We start from the raw sequence: 22,823 nt of genomic DNA on the forward strand, positions 1-22,823 counted from the left end.
TGCGTTTTTTATTTTAGTTACAATGATAATCATACTTTTGAGAGAAATAACTATACTGTTGCATTAGCCATAAATTGCTCCCATTAACCGTTTTAGGGAAGTGTGGGCAAGAGCAAGAGCTGAAGCCCTCACTTTCCGCCGAGGCCTGTATATATATATATATATATATATATATATATATATATATATATATATATATATATATATATATATATATATATATATATATATATATATATATATATATATATAGAACTTAACAGTGAGCGACATAAAATTGGCTACAACAAATTGGAAATTTGTAGAACACCAAAAACATATAAAGCGGTTATTGCAACTAAGGGTGGTTACATAGATAAAAGTAAATTATAAAATAATTTAATGGCTTTTTTAATTGTTTTTCATTTAATTTTAATAAATAGTAAGATAGCATATATTTCAGGTAAATTTTAACTCTCAGGTTTTCTCCTAATAGTAAGTTAAAACTTTAAATATTTTTATATAACTTTTAAATATATATATTTGCATTTTTAATATTCACTATATTAAGTTTATTAAATTTAATAAAATTATAGTATAATAATTATAATAAACACAAAAAGCGAAAAAATGTAAAAAAAAAAAAAAGTTACCTGTTATAGCAATGTTTTTGAATAGCATTTAAGTAATCTTGGTGAACTTCATCTAGTGGGTCAATACAAAGTTCACTGACTTTGTAAAAACTTTCATCCCAAGAGCTTTCTAAGGGCACTAAGTTTTCAGATATACATTGAGCAATGCGTTTGTCATGAGGGCGATTAAGCTGAATGCACAAAAGATATTTATTAGAATTTCTCAAATATTGTAAAGTATTTAATCAAATAATTTCTGCAAGATTGCAAATAGATCTAAATTGCAAATAATAATAGTGCAAAAATTTTTTATAGTTATTTATTCTGGTTTTTGCAATTTTTATAAAACCAGAAGCAAACCCAGGGTTTTAAGGTATTTGAGATAAATAACTTCCAGGTAAGTTCAGCACAAATGGTAAAATATCTTTACATGAAATAACTTACGTTACTATGAGTATGAACGCACAAATAAAATGAAGTTAATAACTTCCTTGAAAGTTGCTTAACTCAAATTCTGAATTTAAAAACAGTGTATACTATTTTAATTTAAAAGTTTATGCATTTTTTATGACCAAAAAGAATTTTGAATTTGTTTTTATTTGATTTTAATTAAAAAATTTAAATTTTTTTTGGTAAATTTTATTGTCACGAGTTTTTGTATTATGAAAAAAAAAATTATATATATGCCATTTATAAACAATAAGAAAAACCCTGCTTAAAAACAGTTTAAAATTATAAATAAAATATTTACATCAAATAACCATACCTGACATCCATTGGAGTAATAAACCTAAAGGAAATTGTAAGCACTAATCACCCATATATTTTAAATTGAGAAATAAAAAAAAACATCAAAAAATTAGATATTAAATAATAGAATGAGTATCAATAATATAGAGCATTAGCATCTTTGCTAATATCATTATCTGTTTCAAATCGAGAAAGAAGGAATCTATGTCTGTGACTTTTTCCAATTAATAATAAACTACATCAAACTTTAAGAGGAACATGAGTACATTACACATACATATATAAAAAATGCTTATTCAAACAAAAATCCTTGTTTTTTCACTTTTGTTTCATTGATTTATTTATTTAGCGATTACCTCAGCAGTTTATACATTCAACAACTATTTAGGAAAAGCATGCAGTTTACACACATTGACTGACTTTCTAAGGAGAACACACAGGGAGTGTACATGCATCAACTAACTTAAGTAGGTAGAACATACAAGGAGTATACATTGACCAAGGGATTACATACATTGACTGAGGGATTTGGTAGGAATAGTTTATTAAAATAAATTAAAAGTAATTTTTAAAATTTTTGAACTTTTATTTTAATTTAAAAAAACAAAACAAATGTTTTTACACACACTAAGAGTATGTGTATATACTCCAAGTATATACTATCCAAGAGTGTGTGTACACATGACTTGGTATTTTCATAAACAAAAAGATTTTTCTTAAATTAACTAATGAAATTTTAAAATTTTAATATATAGTTATGAATTTATGTAAAAATAAAAAGTTTTGTACTGAGATAATATTTTTTAACTTAACTACTTAATAGTCCAATTAAGTCATTAGCAATAAGAAAATCACACATAACAATTACCACACTGAATTACAAAAACTTCTATAATTTCTAAACCATTTTCAACTACCCAAACACTAGTGTTAAAAGCAGTTGAAAAAGCTATTAAATAAGCAGTTAAAAGAGCAGTTAAAAAACCGAGCAAAAAAAGAAAAAAGCCCTGGGTATTAAATTAAGCTACTATCTTCACTTATATGGGGCCAAAAAAATCAAATTTAAAAACCAAAGTCATATGTTGTCCTAATGCAACCATGTGAATTAAGTAACTCTAATGCATATTATTAACAACACAAAAGTGGCAACTGTTTCCTTATAAAGTTTAATAAAACAACAAAATTACAACAATAAATACCATATGTAAAACAACAATAAATATCATGTGTACAACAATTGTTAATACAACAGCAATAATAAAGTTATTATTGAATATTGCAAAATTATATCAAAATAATTATTGAATATTGCAACATTATATCAAAACAATTACTGAATATTGCAACATTATATCAAAACAATTACTGAATATTGCAACATTATATCAAAACAATTATTGAATATTGCAACATTATATCAAAACAATTATTGAATATTGCAACATATCAAAACAATTATTGATTATTAATATAGCAACAATAAAACTTAAATTTATGCAATAACAAAAACAACAAATAACAAAAAATGATATAAAAAACCTTATAACCATTATCCTCTTTTGGATTGTGAGAAGCAGTAACCATGATACCAGCGGAACATTTATATTTAAGAACAGAAAATGGCTAAAAGTATAAAAAAGTTTTTATATTTATCTAACTAAATAAATATAACTAAATAAATATAAAACAATAAACTTGAACATCTATTCTTTTTTTGTATATTCTATTTTTATACTTTCTACTGTTGTTTCATATATGCCTATAGCTAACTCCTCATGTACCTGATATGCTCATTTCATCTATGATTGTATATTCTATCCTATTATTTGTACAACTTGTTTGTCTAAAAATTATCAAAAACAAAGAAAAATTTATTAAATACTCAAATAAAATAAAATTTATCTACAATTTTTTGTTTTTAACAATTTTTTCTTTATTTAAAAAATATATACAAGTAATTTGTATAACGGGTGATGCAGAAGTTATCGGACAAAATAAAAATGTCAATAACTTATTTATAAATAAAAAAACAAACTACTATTATATTTTTTAAAAATAAAGCATTTATCTTTTAATAAAAATATATTATTTTTGTATGAAAAAATACCACCACCTGCAATTGATCTCAATTTTGCTCTGACGCCTTTCATATGCGACTGTAAAATGTTTAAATCAATTTCTTGTAGTTTTAGTTTAATGCGATCAATCAAAACTTGCTCTGTTGAAGCTTGCCAATCTCCCTCGTAAACCTTCTGTGCCAAATGTCCCCAAAAATTTTCAATTGGTCGTGCTTGAAGCACATTTGGGGGATTGGATTCTTTATCAACGTAATAGACATATTGGTTCATCCAATTTAGAGAATCTTTAGAATAATGAGAACTTGCTAAATCTGGCCAAAATAAATAGTTAAAGTCTCCATGATACTTGTGAATAAATGGAAGAAGTCGTTTTTCTAAACATTCATTAATATAGATTGATGAATTGATCGCTACAGCCTTGGAAGTGCGAAACAATGGCTCGGACATACCACGGTCAGATATGGCTATCCACATTAATAATTTTTTTGGAAATTTCTCTTTTCCTATAAAACTAACACTTTCTGGGCATGTCTTTTTGTTATTTGTGTAGTATCCAGAATTTCCAGGCATGTTGTCCCCTGCAAAACAAAAGTATTTTTTGCCATCGATGACTAGAAGCGATTTTGTGTTATAGAGTTGGTTAACTAGTTTCCTGCTTCTTTTCTTTGCCTTTATTTGTTGTTCTATAGTGTATTTTGGTGTCTTTTCACGTTTTCTACATTTAATATTCATTTTTTTAAACTGACGACCAATTGTCAATTGATTTACACCAAATTTAATACCTATTTTCTCTGACTGACCCCTTTTTGATTGTTGACAAGTCTCGTTAATTCGGCTTTCTTTTCTCTAGTCCAGGATGTCGGACGACCAGGGTGCTTTCTATCAGAAAACGATTGAACAGTTTTGAGTCTTTTTAGGTTATCATATATTGCACTTCGAGCAAATCCTTCCTTTTCAAAATGATTTACAATTATTTTTTTTTATATTAGGTTTATTTACAAAAAACATTTTTAGTTGCTTTCGAAAAGATTCTCGTTCAGCTGCATTTAACCTCATTTTAAATAATTGTGTTTCAAATAATAAAGTTTATACTTTATAGAACGTTTATGCCTACGCATAAAACCACAAAAACTAATTATTATGCTCAAATAATGAAATTAGGATTTGTCCGATAACTTCCGCATCACCCATTAGTTATTAGCAACAACAAATACTTCTTAATAATAAATGCTTCTTAGGCATGTAGCAATATGTTCTCATGGTAAAGTTCATTATTTTTCTAAACACTAACATAAACTAATAATACTAAAATAAAAAATATACATTTTCAAATAAGTTTATAGCAGCCTTATTTATTGAACTCTACACATTAATCACTCATATATTTCTAATAACATTTACATGAAATTAAATATATATAACCATTTTTTTTTACTGGTTATTCCATGATTATATATTTTGACAACCTAACTATGAAAACAAAACACACTCTCAATACAACACTATAAAATCTCATATTTGTAATAAAATTATATTGTTTATAAAGATGATCACAAGCGATAAAAATTTATAAATAGATGCGATAAAAACTTTATTTTTGATTTCAATTGAAGTTTTAAACAAAACCGTTAGCATTTTTCCTGCTTTTTTGGTTTTAAGCACATTATTGCCCTTATAAAATATAGTTTTGGTTGTGAACACAAAACTATTGTGTTTGTTTGGTTTTAAGCACATTATTATTGCGTTTACAAAATGTAGTTTCGTTGTGTACACAAAACTATTCTTTGTTTGGTTTTAAGCACATTATTATTGCGCCTACAAAATATAGTTTTGGTTGTGTACACAAAACTATTGTGTTTACAAAATGTAATTTAGTTGAGAGTGCAAAATTATTGTGGTTTGTTTAGTTATTAAAACAAAATAGAGTTTTGGTTATGAGTACAAAATTATTGTGATTGTTTGGTTGCGAACGCAAAATAGGGTTTTGGTTGTGAACACAAAACTATTGTGTTTACAAAATTTAATTATAGTTGTGAATAATCTTGTTATCTAACTTTCTACATAATATTTGTGCGCAAATATTTTTCATTACTAACATCTGTAAAATATTTTTATCACAATATTAAAAAAAAAAATTACTTGATTTAAAAAGAATATCAGTCAAAGATTTCTGTTAAAATTTTTTTTGGTATTAGCTACAAATAATTTTCTCTCCTAATAATTACATTTACAAGAAACTAATAATTACATTAGATTAAAAAGATTATCACAAAGAAAAAAATATATTAGATTAGATTATTTCAAAGGATAATTTCTTAGATCAGATTGAATAGATTATCACCAGAGAAGAACTTTTGTGGTTGCAGATTTAAAATTAGACACCATAAATTAAAAAATATGTAAGGAATGCAAAAAAATTTTATTATTTAGTAAATATATACAGAACAACTTTTTAAAATACTTACAACATATGGAGTTGGTATAATATCAGAAAAAAGATAGACTTTCACGCCAGCATAAAGGAATACTGCAGCAGCTAATCTAGCGAATCTATAAAAGATAATTTTTTAAACTAAAACAAAATGTAAAAAACTAAATAAAACTAATGAACTGATAAATAGAATAAAATTTTCATTGAAACAAATATTTTACAATTTGAAATGTTAATAACATTTTGTTTCATATTTTTAAGATAAAAATGGCTTCAGGTTTTTTCATTCAAAAAACTCATTATCATAAAATACACTAAATATTTGCATAATTTCTGGTTTTCTTATAGTAAATACAACGCAAATAAACAGTCTGAATATTCAAGTCTTATCTTAAATTTGTAGTCACTTAGCATAAATTAAATTTGTAATCACTTGGCATTTAGCATTTAAATTTGTTTTTACTTAGCTTTATTTAAATTTTTTGCCACTTAGCATAAATTATGTGTTAAGATTTTTATTATTTTGCTTCATAGAGGTTTCTTATACTTTGAAAGACATTAAAAAAAATTGAAACCAAATAAAATTGTTAGTTATAATTGTTAATGTTAGACTAGTGAAATATTGTGCTATTAAATGTGGAAAACAACCATTATCTAATAAGTAATCTTAAAAACTTAATTTTAGTTTACTATTACTACTATTACTACTACTACTACTACTACTACTACTACTACTACTACTACTACTACTACTACTACTACTACTACTACTAATACTATTATTACTACTTTTAATAGTAGTAGTAGTAGTAGTAGTAGTAGTAGTAGTAGTAGTAGTAGTAGTAATAGTAGTAGTAGTAGTAGTAGTAGTAGTAGTAATAGTAGTAGTAGTAGTAGTAGTAGTAGTAGTAGTAGTAGTAGTAGTAGTAGTAGTAGTAGTAGTAGTAGTAGTAGTAGTAGTAGTAGTAGTAGTAGTAGTAATAGTAGTAGTAGTAAACTAAAATTAAGTTTTTAAGATTACTTATTAGTTTAAATTAAGTAGTAGTAGTGAGTTTTCATTTTTTTTATATTAAATTTAAAGAAAATTGATTTGAAAACATTTGCTTTTGATGAACACAAAACAATTGGTTGTTTCCATTTTAAGTTTGTTCCATAAATTACAGCTAAATCTTTTGCACTTTCAGATTCTCAAAGCTCAGTCTCATTTAAAGAATACTTATTTCCTCAATTTTAAATTTTATTGCCATTATGCATAACACATTTTTCCAATAAAGTCATTTTTGGAACCATTCTAATGCATTATCAAGATTCCTTTTGAAACTATTGATTAGTTTCACGTATTTCTGAAAGTATTTTTTTTATCATATGCATAAAGCTCTGATTTATTTCTTAAAATGTTTGGCATGTCATTTATAAAAACCACAAATAATAAAGGGCCACAACTTGCTTAGATCTTCACTAATATCTCTTTTCACAATAAAAAAATTTTGCCCTGTACAACTGTGTGTTCTGTTCCTTAAAAAACCTCAATAAGAACTAAGATAACTAATTATAACTACAAGATTAAAACTAATAATAACGATTTAAAAGATTTAGTTTTTAGTGGTAATTTTTTATTTTTTCTAATTATTACTATAATTAAGTATACAAAAAAAGTTCATTTTGAGTCAGATAATTTTAATGCAATAAATAATATAAAATGAACATAATGAATAATATATAAATTCTTTAATAGGTTTAACTATTACTTTAAGGTGGTTCACCTATAGAAAAAACAAAATCAAAATACATTTCACCAATACAAAACTTTAAACAATAATATAAATAATATAAAAATGAAAAACAAAATTTTTTAATAAATTTGCCTCAATTTACTGATAGAAATGTTGAAGAGTGCTACCAAATAATGCAATATCATTCCTATGCAGTTATGACTAAATTTATGTAGCTTCTCCTTGCATAAAAAACCCTTTTACTTAAGGCTTCAAAAGGTTATGATGGTAATTTAGCAGCAAATATAAGTCTGATCCCAAACTGCTTTCTTCTTATGTAACAAGCAGAAGTATATTAAAGAATGCCTTAGCACTAACCAAAATGGAAAAATAACGTAAATGCGCAAGAATAGATAACTTTCTTCATCATAAGCTAAATAAAATCTTTAATTTCCACTAAAATTTCAATCATTGCCAGTCTTTTCTATCAAGTTCTGTTTCAAATTGCTCGAAGTTAGCTAATATTACACCAATCTACAAAAAAGAACCCTGAAAACTACAGCCCAATCTCAATTAGACTTGTTAGAGATGCTATGCTTAAACACTTACTTTCTCACAAACTTTTTGATACAAATCAACATGACTTCAGCTCCTGGTAAATCCTGTTTAACAACTCATTTGAAATCATTTGATTTAATTATGCTATTGAGCAATTTTTCAAAGAGAGTTTCAAAAGCTACTTCAAATTTCAAACTTGTATGCTGTTCTCAGTATTCTAAAGTGCACAATCAAATATTGTCTTTAACTGCTCTTTTGTGAAACCTCATTTGGAATATTGATCAGCAGCATGGGGACCCTTTTTATTAGGAAATATAAACGCCTTTGAAGCTGTTCAAAACCAAGCCACAAAACTAGTCATGAAAACCAATGCCGCTGCTTGACTAATAGTATCCAATCACTTGCAAATCAAAGCCACTGAAGTGATATTATCCAACACTGTATTAATTTCCACAACATAAGTAAAATCAAATGGATTGAACCATTACTGGCTCATGCACTTGCACAAACTGGACCAGCCGATTAGAATGCTCTACCTCCTGATCTTATTAATATCAACAAAAATCAGAAACTATGAACAAGAACAACTTCAAAAAAACTAATTTGAGCTAAAAACATGAGAAATAAATTTTCTCAAATAATATAATTGCATTCAATGCTATTGCATGTTATACTGCATACAACTATTATTTGCCATTATCATTATTATTAATTCATAGCACAAATGAATCTCCTAACAATAAAGAAAAAACTGTGGAAATTTCAAGTCAAAAGCAGGTGGAAAAGGTAACAAAAAATTGTACTTAATTCAAAGTACTGTTACTTGAGTGAAATTTTACTCAAATACAAGTAAAAGTAACTGGTCAAAAAGTTTACTAAAGTAAAAATAAAAAGTAACTAATTAAAAATGTACTCAGAGTATAAGTTACTGCTTTTTTAACAACCTGTCAGATAACAAAGCTGTCGAATGAAAAAACAAAAAACTGTAGTCTATTCTTTTCTGTATAAATCTAAACTACAAACTTTTTGTTAAGTTTGAGAAGTAGTTGGTTTTCAAAGTTGGCCAATTTTATTCTCGCCCTCTTTGCAGTGAACAAGTCCAGCACCGCTAAATAAACGCTCACAGGCAGAAGAGGCAGGAAGACCAGTGTTTACTTTAAGAAAAAGGTTTTTGATGCATGGAAATGAGTTTAACAAATCCATTTTGTTCGAATTGCAAGCAAGGTACCCATCAACCTCCCCTGTACCTTGCGGTCTTCTCAATTTCATTGATGAGAAGAAATCTTCTTCATCTGATGAATTTTGCCCAACCTGCTCCACTTCGGCCATCTGGTCAATGTATTGTCTCACATAGATCAGACCTGTTTAAAAACAAAACAATACATATTACATTTTTAGCAATGCAAAGATTCATTTTACCGTATTTAAACAACAATTTACCGTATTTAAACAACAATTTACCGTATTTAAACAACAACTTACCGTATTTAAACAACAATTTACCGTATTTAAACAACAACTTACCGTATTTAAACAACAATTTACCGTATTTAAACAACAATTTACCATATTTAAACAACAATTTACCGTATTTAAACAACAACTTACCGTATTTAAACAACAATTTACCGTATTTAAACAACAATTTACCATATTTAAACAACAATTTACCGTATTTAAACAACAATTTACCGTATTTAAACAACAATTTACCGTATTTAAACAACAATTTACCATATTTAAACAACAATTTACCGTATTTAAACAACAATTTACCATATTTAAACAACAATTTACCGTATTTAAACAACAATTTACCATATTTAAACAACAATTTACCGTATTTAAACAACAACTTACCGTATTTAAACAACAATTTACCGTATTTAAACAACAATTTACCGTATTTAAACAACAATTTACCGTATTTAAACAACAATTTACCATATTTAAACAACAATTTACCGTATTTAAACAACAATGGATGATTAAGTAGTAAAAAAATAGATAGATTGACTATGACATAAAAAAAAGGAAATCATACCTGCTATAATTTCAGTCCTATCAGTCCAGGTGTTCTTGAACTTTGGCAGAAGAATTGCTGCAGCAACTACTTATGGGTCTTGCATCATTCTACCAAAATATTTTTGGACACTATCCTGAATTGCGTTAATAAGGGGCAGACACATTTTGGAGGATGTCTCAGGGCAGCTGAATTTTGTTTGTAACTGAAAGATCACTGGCAGGAGCTATCCCATGTGTGTGTTGGTCTCAGACTGAAGAATGTCCATTGCTTTAACAACAGGTTTTATACAAGCACAATATTCTGTCAGGAAAACAATTTCAACTGGATTCGACCTGTAGGACCCACAACAAATGCAAATTTATAGACATTTCTTGCATGAAGAGGTGTGGAATGAATATTTAAAAAATATGAGAAGATGAACTTCAAGTAATTATTTCAATCAATATTATTTTATACTTATTTGATTACACTGATTAAATTATATAAAAAAACTCACATTTTTACTTTGAATTCTTCACACACATTTCTGATAGCATCAGGGTCGTTTTTATTGTATGATCCTTTAGATTCTCTCCACAGCCATGTATGTCAAGTTCCACCTAGTCTGATTTAGCCTGATGAGCTGGAGCTTGCATTTCTCTTCAACAGTTTCTGCTACCAAGTATTACCAACCTGTCTTGTTCCACATTACTTGGCATTTCCCAAAGGCAGCTCGTGATAGCCTTTTGTATGTGTTATTGTTTTTTTCTGCCGAGGCAGCATCAGTAGTGGTGAGTAAATTTAACAAGTGGCATGCACACCTTTGATGTGGAGGAAGCTGGTAATCAAGACCACTGTCCTTTTCCAGGAGGTCAAATGTGTCAAGGTACTCAGATTCGGACTCTTGGCAAGTATCTTGTTTTGTTTCTGAGTCTGCTTCCTGATTTTGGCTTATCTCATCAAAAACACTAAATGCTTTGATAAAGCTTGAGCCACTGTCTGTTGTGGTTCTCACCGCCTTTCTCCTTATTCTGTATTTACAATGTCATCAAGAGTGCCTGCCAGGACATCAAAGGTGTGTGAGATCCTCAATCTCTGGCAAACAAGTGCGGCGGATCTCCTTTCCAAGGTTTCCTCATCAATCCAATGAGCTGAAACCCCTATGAAACTTTGTTGGTGTGCAGACAATCAGTAGTTGTTGCAACATACCTGAATTTACTGAGGATTGAGAGCAAAGTCTTCTTTAACTGAATGGCAGCATCATCAATTCTGATCCAAAGAGACAGTCTGGATATAACTTTGCAATACGGATTTAGTGCATGTAAAAGTTTTTTAAAAGCAGGTTGTTCAACCAAAGAAAATGGATGAAGTCTGTCACAAATAAATTGGATCATCAGCTTATAAACCTTTTTCTGTGACAAATGTTTGTTTGCACCCATAGCAAACATGTCACTTATTTTTCTTTGCTTTGCTGGGATTTCCAGTGGTTTCAGGTTTTGCTTCCTTATTGTCACAAAGTCACTGAAGGTCTTCATCTTTGATGGATGTATTCTCTGTAAAAAAATATGCCATCATTTTAACCAGTGTTATATTCATTTAATATGCTAAACTTAAAATGTTTGCAAGAAATCTTTTAACATCAAATATTATTCAGTGTTAAAAGTGTTAAAATTCCAATTCAGCTGGGTTTGCATTTGATTTATCTAACTCCATTATTTCTTTACTCATTACTTCAAATTAACAGTTTCTCTTTTCTACAAATACTGTAATAATTAGTGGTTGCTTTCAGCCTTGTTGGAAGCAAAGATGTAAAAAAAAAAAGAAAAAAAAATGGTTAGGAAAAAATGAAATTTGAAGAAAATCTAAATAAGAACATATTTTACATTTTTTAGGTCTTGAAGTGACTATACCACAATTACTTTTTGCACATTTGCATTAATATTTTAGGCTGTCAAGCAACAACTTTATAAAATAATAAAGGTATTTTAAGGGGGAAAATGGCAAAAAAAGACTAAGTTCATTTAAAAAAAAAAAATTTAACAACTTTTTTTAAAAACAAAATAAATCAGAAATCATCAAAAATGTTTAAAATAATACAAAATAAATCAACAGAATAGAGAAAACACCAAATAACTTGCAAAGCCAAATGAGTTTTAAAACAATTAAACAAGAAGTTCAAAACAACTTTTTTTTACTTTTTTGAATCAATTAAACTATCTATTTTCATTTTAAAACAGAAAAAAAAAAAAGCAATATTTACTTTAAACTTTTTTGTTTTATGTGCTGTAGCATTTTTAAGATTTTTATGTTCATCATGAAATGGGCAATTTTTATATTTACCATGTCTACTTTATTGAGCACTTTGCATTGATTTTCTTGCTTCATCCTCCAGCATTTCAGGAGCATTTCTGTTCTGCAATTCTGCAAAATAAACTTTTTTCAAACTGAAAATAGCCAGAAGGTAGAATCTTAAAATTAAAAATTAAATAAGCATGACGTGGTGGTTTTAGATTTTTAATAGCTTAGTTACTATTGTTAGTTATTCTGTTCTGTTCTGTAATTCTACAGAACAAACTTTTTTTAAACTAAAAAAGGAAGACTCAGCTGTTTGGTAATAATTTCTATGAGATAAGAAAGGTCAGACAGCAAGGTTTAAGTTGCTAAATTGCAAGAAGATTTTAAAAATTGATGGTAGTTCATCAAAGGGACTTGACACACACATGTTGTCAGTGCATAATGTGAAGGTCGAAGGTCCAACCCAACCTAATATTACCAAAGAAATGACATCAGATAAACCATCAAAAAAGAAATCTAAACCACTAAAAGAATACTTTTTGATTTATAAAAAAAGGAAAATAAAAAACTACATGCTACACTTGCTTGCCAAACAAGGTCTGATGGGCTTTCATTTAATGTGATTTATTCACATCAGTAATTATGTTTTGCCCACGGCATACAACTTGTTGTAATTGATGTTTTTTATAAAAAAATAGAATTCGGTGGAAATCAGTTAGAATTTGAAAATGAATTTTCTGACAGTGATTCATCAAAGAATGAGGAAATTGAGGAAGATTTTCTGGGTTACATTTATCAAAATGTAAGACCTAAAACGAAACTAAATGAATTTCATTATAAGCCACTCATAAAAAAAAAGTAGGCAATTTGATACTAATATTTAGACAATCACCTACCAAAAACAACATCTTACAAAAAAATATTAAGGCTGAATTTGAAAAACCACTTTCTCAATGAAGCAGTCTTCAGTTAGTATTTAAATGATTTTACAAAGTAAAAAATTGTATACAAAAATCATTATTTAATATTTATCTGTCACATGATGAAGTGACAATATTATCAGAGATTATTACAACTTTAGTTCCTATTAAAGCAACAGTTCAAGCACTTTGTCAACAAGATTCTAACCTATTTACACCCAACATTGTTATTAATTTTATGCTTACAAAATCAAAAGATGCTGACAATAACACAAACTATGAAATGCGTCCAGCATTAATGATTTGCATTCATGAACCTCGAAATGATATGAGTCGACAACTGCAATACCTGCATAATGGCCAAAGTTCTATTGAAGTCTATGAAAAATTAATTACAGTGTCTTCTTCATTTAAATTTAAAAAACTTTTGGAAAAATTGCTGGAAACGCTTCCAATCCTGCGCTAGTAAGAGCATTAGTTGAGTCTGATATGCTGGATTCGATTGAGGAACCTGAAATGCTACTTGAGTCTGTAAGTTATCCTTTAAGTATTGAAGAAAAACTTGATCATGTAACTCAAGAAAGATAATCACCAATGCAACCAGTTAGACATGAGCTATTGTTATCAAAATCCAAAAAAAATTACACTACTCGAAAATAGGGGTACATGTGGCAATTATTTAGAAAGAGCTTACTCATTTTTAGTGACCGTGAAAATGATAAGTGTTGAGGCTGAGCAGGCATTTTCTTCCCCTAGATTGTTCAATACAAAAATTTAAAATCGTTTGGGTGATGACACTTTGGACATGTTGTATAAAATATCCTTATTTCTAACATATATTCTAACATTAATTAACATTTTTATTCTATTTAATACTATGTAGATGTTATATCTGTTTTTCATTCTCAGGATTGATTTTATTCGATCCCAGAATCCTGGAATTGAAAAAGATCTCTGGGATTGAAATCCCTAATTGTACATAGGAATATTTATTATACATAGTAATATACATCTATTGTACATTGGAATATAAACCTATTGTACATAAGAATATGCATCTATTGTACATAGAAATATGCATCTATTTTACATAGGAATATACATCTATTGTACATAGGAATATAAACCTGTTGATACAGAAATATTCATGTGTAAATATATTTAACAGGTTTTGATTAAGTTAAGTTACAGTTTAAAATTGAAAACATTTTAAAATAAATTCCATATTTAAATTTCAAAAAAATATAAAGCTTTATATAAATTTTTCGGAATAAAAAAGACTTAATAGATAATACTTTATTTAGGAATAAATAAAGTAGATCTAATAGATAATATTTATTACTAATGATATAGATGCTAAAGCTTGGTGTGACTGTCTAGTTTCTATTACAGGTATATAGGCCCTCACAGTAAATTACAAACAAAGAAAACTTAACATCTTAAATTTAAATTTCAACCTGTGGCTGCCATGACGAGCATCATGACCAATAACAACACCATCACTTTTTAAACTTACAAACTCTTTTGTGAGATACTGATGAAGACCCTAAAATACATGAACAGTGATTGCAATAATATAAAGTGCAAGAAAAAGAAGTGCAAGTAAAAGAAAGTGTAAGTATAAACTAAACTATTAACTTAGATGTAAATGTTACATCTAAACTATTAACTTTTATATAAATTTTTGAAATTTCAATCTAAATAGGCTTCTTTTGAGAATGACGTACTTTTTATTTTTTTTATTTTTTTTTTACTTCAGGTTTTTTAATATTAGATTTTTCTGCAAATTTCAAACCTTAAGCAGACTCCTAAACCTATCTATAACTTGTAAAAATTTAACATTTAGAATGGAAAGTTAACAAATAAGTACAGGCCTATTTTTGAAAATATGTTCTGCTTGATGCACCCTAATACAGTATTCAAAACTTATTCTCTAATGGTTAGTTTTTGCCACAGCTCATATTTTGAAGGCTTATTTGCCTCAACATTAATTTAACAATAGAGATGAATGAATATCATTTGAAAGTGAAAAAATTTTGTTAATACAGAAATTTTTTCCTACCCAGCTAATTTTCCTTATGTAGTTCATGCATGATTATCATCGGATTATGACTGGCATCATGCTGTTCATGCACTTTTTGATTGCTTAAAACCATTTCACAATTGACAACACTGAATTTAATGCCACTCTTAAACTAAGTTTGTTATAAAAAAAAAAGTTTTGCATTTGCAAAATATATATTAAATGCTTATAAAAATTATATTATATTAAATGCTTATAAAAATCTTCCCATCAGAAGACTAAAAAGACATTTATTTATGGAAAACAAGTAATTAACTGTTTTTGTTGATAGTTTAAACTTTTGAGAGATTATAAGACATATTTTTGCAAATATTATACTTTTGAATTGCCTCATCTATCATTTCTAATAAAGCTGAAACAACACTTAAAAAATATAAGAAAAATATGCAACATATAGACTTTCCACAGAGTTTTCCATATAGAGTTCCTTTTTTTAAAGACGAGTAACTTTTCAGACTTATTTAGCTGGAACAACACTAAGCAAAATTTCATTGGATATTCAAGCAAAGATGGTGCTTGATTGGCAAAACCCCCGAATTAATGAAATGTTAACATAAATCTTCAACACATGTTATTTGTAAAAAAAAAAGGATTTCTTTTGACATTTTTTTGAAAATTGTCAAAAAGTTCTTTCACACATAAGTAAACAAGCAATTTAAAAACTCAATTTTTTAAAATATAGGTGTTTCAGACAACGTTCTTTTTGTTAGTAATATGGGTGCTCCAGACAATGCCTTTTTTGTAATTAATAGCTTTCAGATTTGGCTTTTTTTTGTCATAGTTTTTACAAAAACAACACGATTTTGAATTTCTTTTGATTAATTCCATTATGCACTAATATTATTGATTTATACAAATTTTTTGTTTCTTTGTTTGTTATTAAAATAAATTTTTTTTTTTATGATTGTGGGTGAATTTAATTATTTAGCATTATTTTCATGGGCTAACTCTCCCTCAAAAAATTCTTCATAGCTTCAGTCATTGTTCTTATAAGCTATTTCTATTCCTTAGATTCCAATCATACTTTAGAGAATTGGAGGTTTCCATAGTTCCATTCTAATTAAAAAATTTTAAAAATAACAGTTTGCAAAAAGTGTTGGAATGTTTACCTGAGTTGTTTGAATTATTGTTAAATCATTTATCCTTGAAAAGCCAGCACCCATTGCACCTCGTAATCCTAAATGAAAGCAAACATACTAAATTCAAAGTCTATTACATTTTAAAACTTTTTAAAAGTTTTCACCAAATTACCAGCAGTGCCAAAATCTAGTCTTGTCAACAACAATTTTGCTAAATCATCATAGTTATTTGCCAAAACATGCTTCTTGATCTCATTAAAAGTAAACTCATTCTAAAAAAACATGCATCTTGATTTCATTAAAAGTAAACTCATTCTAAAAAAATTTTTTAATTATACTCAATAACTTTCAATAATAAATTCAAATTATTAAATAAATTATTATCATCAAAATAGCAATATACAAATAATAAATACATTGCCACTAGCAGCACTATAGTTGTTTTGAGTGTTTTCAAAATTCAAGGTAGGATTAAAGGTAAGAAATAAATATTCATTCCTAGATACTTTCTGATATTTTCAAATTGCATTTAAAATTATTTGTTGTTTTTAAATATTTTTATTATTTAAAATTATATGTCATTTTTATTTGTTTCTTATAATTTTATTTGTTTAAAGTTTTAACCTGCATAATATTTATAATTAAAATTAGTTCTTTGTTTCCAATTTTTCCATTTAGGTTAAAATTGAAATATTTACTGTATTAGGCATCATATTATTTTTTTAAGTATTTAAAAATTAAGTAACATCAAATAAGACTACTCTCAGAGGCAGGTAACATTTTTGATGAAAAAAGAGCTTGTTAGTTACCTAAAACTGTATAGCAACTCTTTTCGCACCAGAATATTCCTAAACTTCTAGAAATCCTTACATAATTGATTACTGCAAATAAAATTACTGTGTTCATTAAGAAAGTTGCACTTTTTACCTAGGTTTACCTATAGTTCTTCATTGCCCTGTAGGAGAATAATTTTTTGATTTAATTTACACAGTCTATGTCACATTTCTTAAAAAAAAGATAAAAAATAAACTCTGGCATTCCGGCCTGAAATATTGTAATTCCGGTTGTGAATGAATGACCTTTAAGAGAATGACCTAAAAGTCACGAATTCACGCCGGAAAGGTATTCCGGTACATCCCTACATAATATCATTCAAAGGACAAAAAAAAAAAGATAAAATTCAGGTGAATATTAAACTTTTCAACCTCATAAAATTTTAATGAGATTTAAAATCTAAAAATCAATGTATATCTAATGTAGTATAAACATTTTTATTAAAGACATCTTAAGGCAACTTTTTTTTAGGCAAAGACAATAAATTTTACTTTTTTTTCTTTGCCAAGGTTTTAATTACCATACTTTTTTGCAAAATACCAAAAGTATGAACTTATAAGTTTTTGATATTTATTTTAGATCTAAAACAGAATTAAAGGCACTAAGGCTACAATACAAACCATAAGATAATTCAAAAAAAAATTAACCAATTATAATCCATTAAACCTGAGTTGAATCAAGAAGATAGACTTTTGACTCAACTAGATTATTGTTTGTTGGTGCTTTTGGTATGTCTTGTTTAGAAGTTTTGATTTATTAACAGAGATGGCGCAACAGCATAACATAAAACACCAATTCACTTAATTGTTGTGAAATTACGTTTTTTTAAATTAAGTTTTGAAACTTTCAAGTTTCTCTTTTATGCGCTTTTGTTCAACACCACTCAACCGACTTGTTTTTTTAACATTCTCCTATTTCCCAAGAGTGCAATATTTTCTACTTCTCAAGAGTGTAATATTTTAGAAGTCATATCTCAATATACCCTATAGTTTTCAACATCTTGCTCAACTGCCATTTATAATATTAATCATTTTGTATTTTAGCAGAACAATTTACCTGGAAAAAAAAGATTTTTACCATTGCATGAAATCAATGCAAAAAGGTATTATCTTTAGGTAAAGACCAACATTCTCAGACTAAAAAACATTATATTTTGTCTCAAGAGTTAGGTACTTAGAAACTCTGGGAAAATTTGTGTTGGTGTCACTAACAAAGATAAGTCTAACATTCTATCCCTTATATATGAGTCTGATCTTATTACCTCTTTAAAGGATAAAGCAGAACTATTTGTGAACAATCCCTCTAATCAATATGGCTTACAACATATCTATGAGAGATATTATTAGATCTTTGAGTCTTAAAGAAATCATAGACATTAGGGTTTTGAGTTTTTAAGATATCAGAAATACTATTAGGTCTTTAAGTCTTTAACAAACTTCTAATATTTCATTTTGAGCCTTTGAAACTTACTAGTTAAAATGCTGACAAGAAACAATAAATTTTCTAAAAACTGAAGTCAAGTTCTTGCTAACCTGTTCCAGATGCTGCATTTTTTTACAACTTGATGAAGAAAATGTTGGAAATCATGCCACAAACACAAGAAATTGGGTGGTTGACATCATGTTAACATTCACAAGAAATTGGGTGGTTGACATCATGTTAACAATAAATTTTATGCTGAAAATACTTTAAAATAAGTTAACAACTTATTTTAAACTTAATGTTGTTCTTGCATATTTGAAATAATTCTAAAATAGCATTCAAAAACAAAAGCTCTTTTGCTAACAATCAAAGTTCTATTTAATTGAATCTAAACAAAGAGACACAATGTAAATATTAAGGTGACTTGATAGATGATTTTCTGGTGATTTTTAAGTTTTTAAATTTAAGGTGATTTGATAGATGATTTTCTGATGATTTTTAAGTTTTTAAATTTAAGGTGATTTGATAGATGATTTTCTGATGATTTTTAAGTTTTTAAATTTTGATTTTTTTCATAACCACTTTTAATAAAAAAAAGTTAAAAATAAAATTTTTTTTAAATTTTATATTATATATAAAAATATATTTTACTCATGCTGAGGTTTATAACCCACAAGTAGAGTAGCTCATTTAAATGAGTGTTAAATAAAAAAACTTTACATATTGAACTTTATTATTTTCTTTGTTGAAAATTTATTGAACTTAGTTTTATGTAGCAAAGGTATAAAATGTTTTTGTTAAAGAAACTCAAAGCTGCATACAAAAAATGTGTGTAAAAACTTATTGGTTATAAACATATAATAGCATTACTATTATGCTTACTGAACTTTTACATTGTTTATCTACACTTGAGACTATTCTACACAAATCAAACTCTCAATTTACAGTGTTAGTTTGAATACACAACAACAAGTTAGTTAAGAGCTTGGCAACCTGGAAAATAATTGATTACATTTTAATCAAATGTTTTATATGTGTTACAGAATACACAAATTAAGATCTGGTGTGGATCCATCTATCAATTAATTTTGAGTGAACAGCATTCATTAAGTATTTTATCTGATAATTTCTTTTATTTTTATTTTTTTTTTTCATATAAAAACAGACCATATCAACAAAAATCTCATAGGGTAGGTAATTGTACTTCTTGGGTTGTCTTTTCCCCTTTCCCAATGAAAAGGAACAAAAGCTTGAAAGCTTTTATTCCTTCTCATTGGTTCTAAGTCAAGCCTATTTCTACTCCATGGTTTTTACCCTCTTGTGCAGCTGCTATATCTAATTGTAATCATTTTTTTATCTTTTCAAAAAGAACAACTCTCTAGAGAACAAACCGCTATTTATTATTGCAAGAAATCAATATAAAAAGGTGCTGTCAGATGCTAAGTTTCATTATTGTCAGTTCACGAAATCTCGCACCTTATCTCAGAAGTTAGGCTCTAGGGACTTTTTGAAAATTTTCAACAGTATCATTAAAAAGGTAGGTCTAACATTCCATCTCTCATTCATGGGACTAATCTTATTACCTCTCCCAAGGATAAGGCCATTCTCTTCCTTCAATTCCAATTAAACAGACTAACCCATTGCTAAACATTCAAATCACTCCAGTTTCCGCTGCTAAAGTCATATCTTGATTTAACTCTTCTACAGCTTGTGGTCCGTACAACATTTCTGTCATACCCTTACAAAATTATTCTCCAGAACTCTTTACAATTCTCTCAAAACTATTTAAAAAGTGCTTGAATGAGTCTTGTTTTCCTGCCTGATGGAAAATGGCATCTGTTGTTCCACTTTTCAAAAACTCAGGTGAACATTTTGACCTCTCTAATTATCGTCCAATTGGCCTTCTTTCTGTTATTAGCAAGGTCTTTGAGTCTTTGATCAACAAATTTCTCACATCCCATCTTAAGTCAAATAACTTACTGTCAATACAGCAATCAATATGAATTTCTATCCTCTCACTCAATGGCTGACTTGCTAACTGCTGTGACTGAAAGATTTTATCGTGCATTAGATGAAGGTGAAGAGGCTAGATCTATTGCTCTTGACATATCTAAAGCTTTCAATAAAGCTTGGCATGCTGGTTTACTCCATAAGCTTGTTTCATATGGTGTATCTATTAAAGTTTTTAAGATTATCAAATCGTTTCTTTCTAACCGCTTTATTTAATTCATCCTTGAAGACCAACACTCTTCTTTATTTCCAGTAACTTCTGGGGTATTTCAAGGTTCTACCCTTTGTCCTGTTTTGTTTTTTATCTAAATTTATGATCTTCCTGACAACCTTACAACTAAAGTAGCTCTTTTTGATAATGATTCAACTTTATACTCCTGTCTTGACAGAAAGTCTTCTCTTTTTATCGCTTACAGTTGGCATCTTGAATCTGATCTCGCTTCTGTAACAGATTGGGGCTCACAGTGGCTTGTAAATTTTAATTCCGACAAAACTTTTATTAGTTATTTACTGCAAACAACTATTGCAGTACTGTCAACATTCCTATATTAATGAATAGCACCCCTCTCACCAAGACCTCTTCTTTACGTCTTCTTAGATTATCGTTTACTAATCCCTTAATCGTCCCTGTGTGGAATACTGTTGTCATATTTGGGCTGGTCTTCTAATGATACTTTTTTTTCTAGACAAGGTCTAAAAATGCATTTTAAATGTAGCTGGATCCGTTCTATCTGCTAAGCTTAAGCCACTTTCCCGTCATCGTAAAGTTGCATCTCTTCCTCTTTTCTACAAATCATGGGAGCTGCTCAAAGGAGCTATTATCTCTAGTTCTGTCAACTAAAACTCATTCTTCTTTGACTTGTCGTTTAGCAAAGTCCCATTTGTTTACTGTATCTTTACCTGTATGCTCTAAAAACTTTTATTCGTCTAATTTTTTTCTCTGCACTTCATTTCTTTGGAACTCTCTCCCATCTTCATGTTTTCCTGACTCATACAACCTTAAACTTTTAAAGTTTTCTGTCAACCGTTTCCTTGCTCTATAACTCTATTCATTTTTTTCTAGTAACTCCCAACTTAATAGTGGTTCTTGCAACTTTGTTGGGAGTATATCAGATTTAAAAAAATTCTGATACATTAAGAATAACAATTCCATGACCTACATATATTCAGAAGACTATAACTTGCTTCTTTTCTAGTTTTTGATATTATGGAATCAAATAATGAGTTCAATCATTTATAAACCATTAGCATAAATGTTATTTTATTAAAACAATTTTCTAACAAATAAACATAATGTATAAATTATTAGTTTAATATTTTTGATAAATAAATAACCTAGTTTTGATATCACAAAGAATTAAAAATAAACAAATCCTTATATTTTAAAAAATGTGTTTAAGTCAAAACTTATTACAAAAAACTTATTATAAATGTGCAATTTTTACAAATCCCAGTAGCTTAACATAACTACTTAGCTTAATGTTTTTAATATATCTTTTAGTTTAAAGTTTAAAATTATTATACATATCCCATATACTTTTTTTCAAAATATTAGGGACTTGTCAAATTTTTAAGAGTCTTAAACCACCCCTAAAAATATTTTTTATTTTTAGGGGTGCATTTTTAGGGGCTATATTATTTTAAGGGTTTATTTTTAGGGGTATATTGTTTTACTATTTATAGGGGTATATTATTTAAAAAAAATTTAAAACCTAGAGTTTTTGTATTATATAGAACGCATTTAGTTAAGTGCAGCAGGCTATTTGGAAAAAAGTTGTTTTTTGAACCACCCTAATACACATATATATACATATACACATATATATATTTACATACACACATACATTTATACACATGTATATGTATATATAATATATATATATATGTATATATATATATATATATATATATATATGTATATATATATATATATATATATATATATATATATATATATATATATATATATATATATATATATATATATGTATACATATACACATATGAGGTCGGCATCAGGTCGGCAAAAAAAAAT

The 22,823-nt window shown here is 27.7% G+C and overlaps 1 protein-coding gene and 1 long non-coding RNA gene across 3 annotated transcripts in view; both read right to left on the reverse strand.

Moving 5' to 3' along the window:
* LOC100209776 (phosphopentomutase) overlaps window positions 1-22,823 on the reverse strand; it is a 59,826-nt gene that overhangs the window by 21,245 nt on the left and 15,758 nt on the right. For both annotated transcript variants that reach the window (XM_065813225.1, XM_065813224.1), the window contains 7 exons: window positions 16,695-16,794; window positions 16,553-16,620; window positions 14,818-14,906; window positions 5,905-5,989; window positions 2,901-2,984; window positions 1,378-1,401; window positions 633-802 (listed from right to left, as the gene is read on the reverse strand). In XM_065813225.1, coding sequence (XP_065669297.1) covers window positions 633-802; window positions 1,378-1,401; window positions 2,901-2,984; window positions 5,905-5,989; window positions 14,818-14,906; window positions 16,553-16,620; window positions 16,695-16,794 — 620 coding nt within the window. The remainder of the gene's footprint in view (window positions 1-632; window positions 803-1,377; window positions 1,402-2,900; window positions 2,985-5,904; window positions 5,990-14,817; window positions 14,907-16,552; window positions 16,621-16,694; window positions 16,795-22,823) is intronic.
* On the reverse strand, window positions 9,212-12,072 carry LOC136088724 (uncharacterized). The gene is made up of 3 exons (XR_010642440.1): window positions 10,663-12,072; window positions 10,185-10,498; window positions 9,212-9,501 (listed from the first exon to the last, which is right to left on the reverse strand). It is a non-coding gene; the product is annotated as an uncharacterized LOC136088724 (long non-coding RNA).

The sequence above is a fragment of the Hydra vulgaris genome, chromosome 12 (genome assembly GCF_038396675.1).
Source record: "Hydra vulgaris chromosome 12, alternate assembly HydraT2T_AEP".
In the NCBI taxonomy this organism is placed as follows: Eukaryota; Metazoa; Cnidaria; class Hydrozoa; order Anthoathecata; family Hydridae; genus Hydra; species Hydra vulgaris.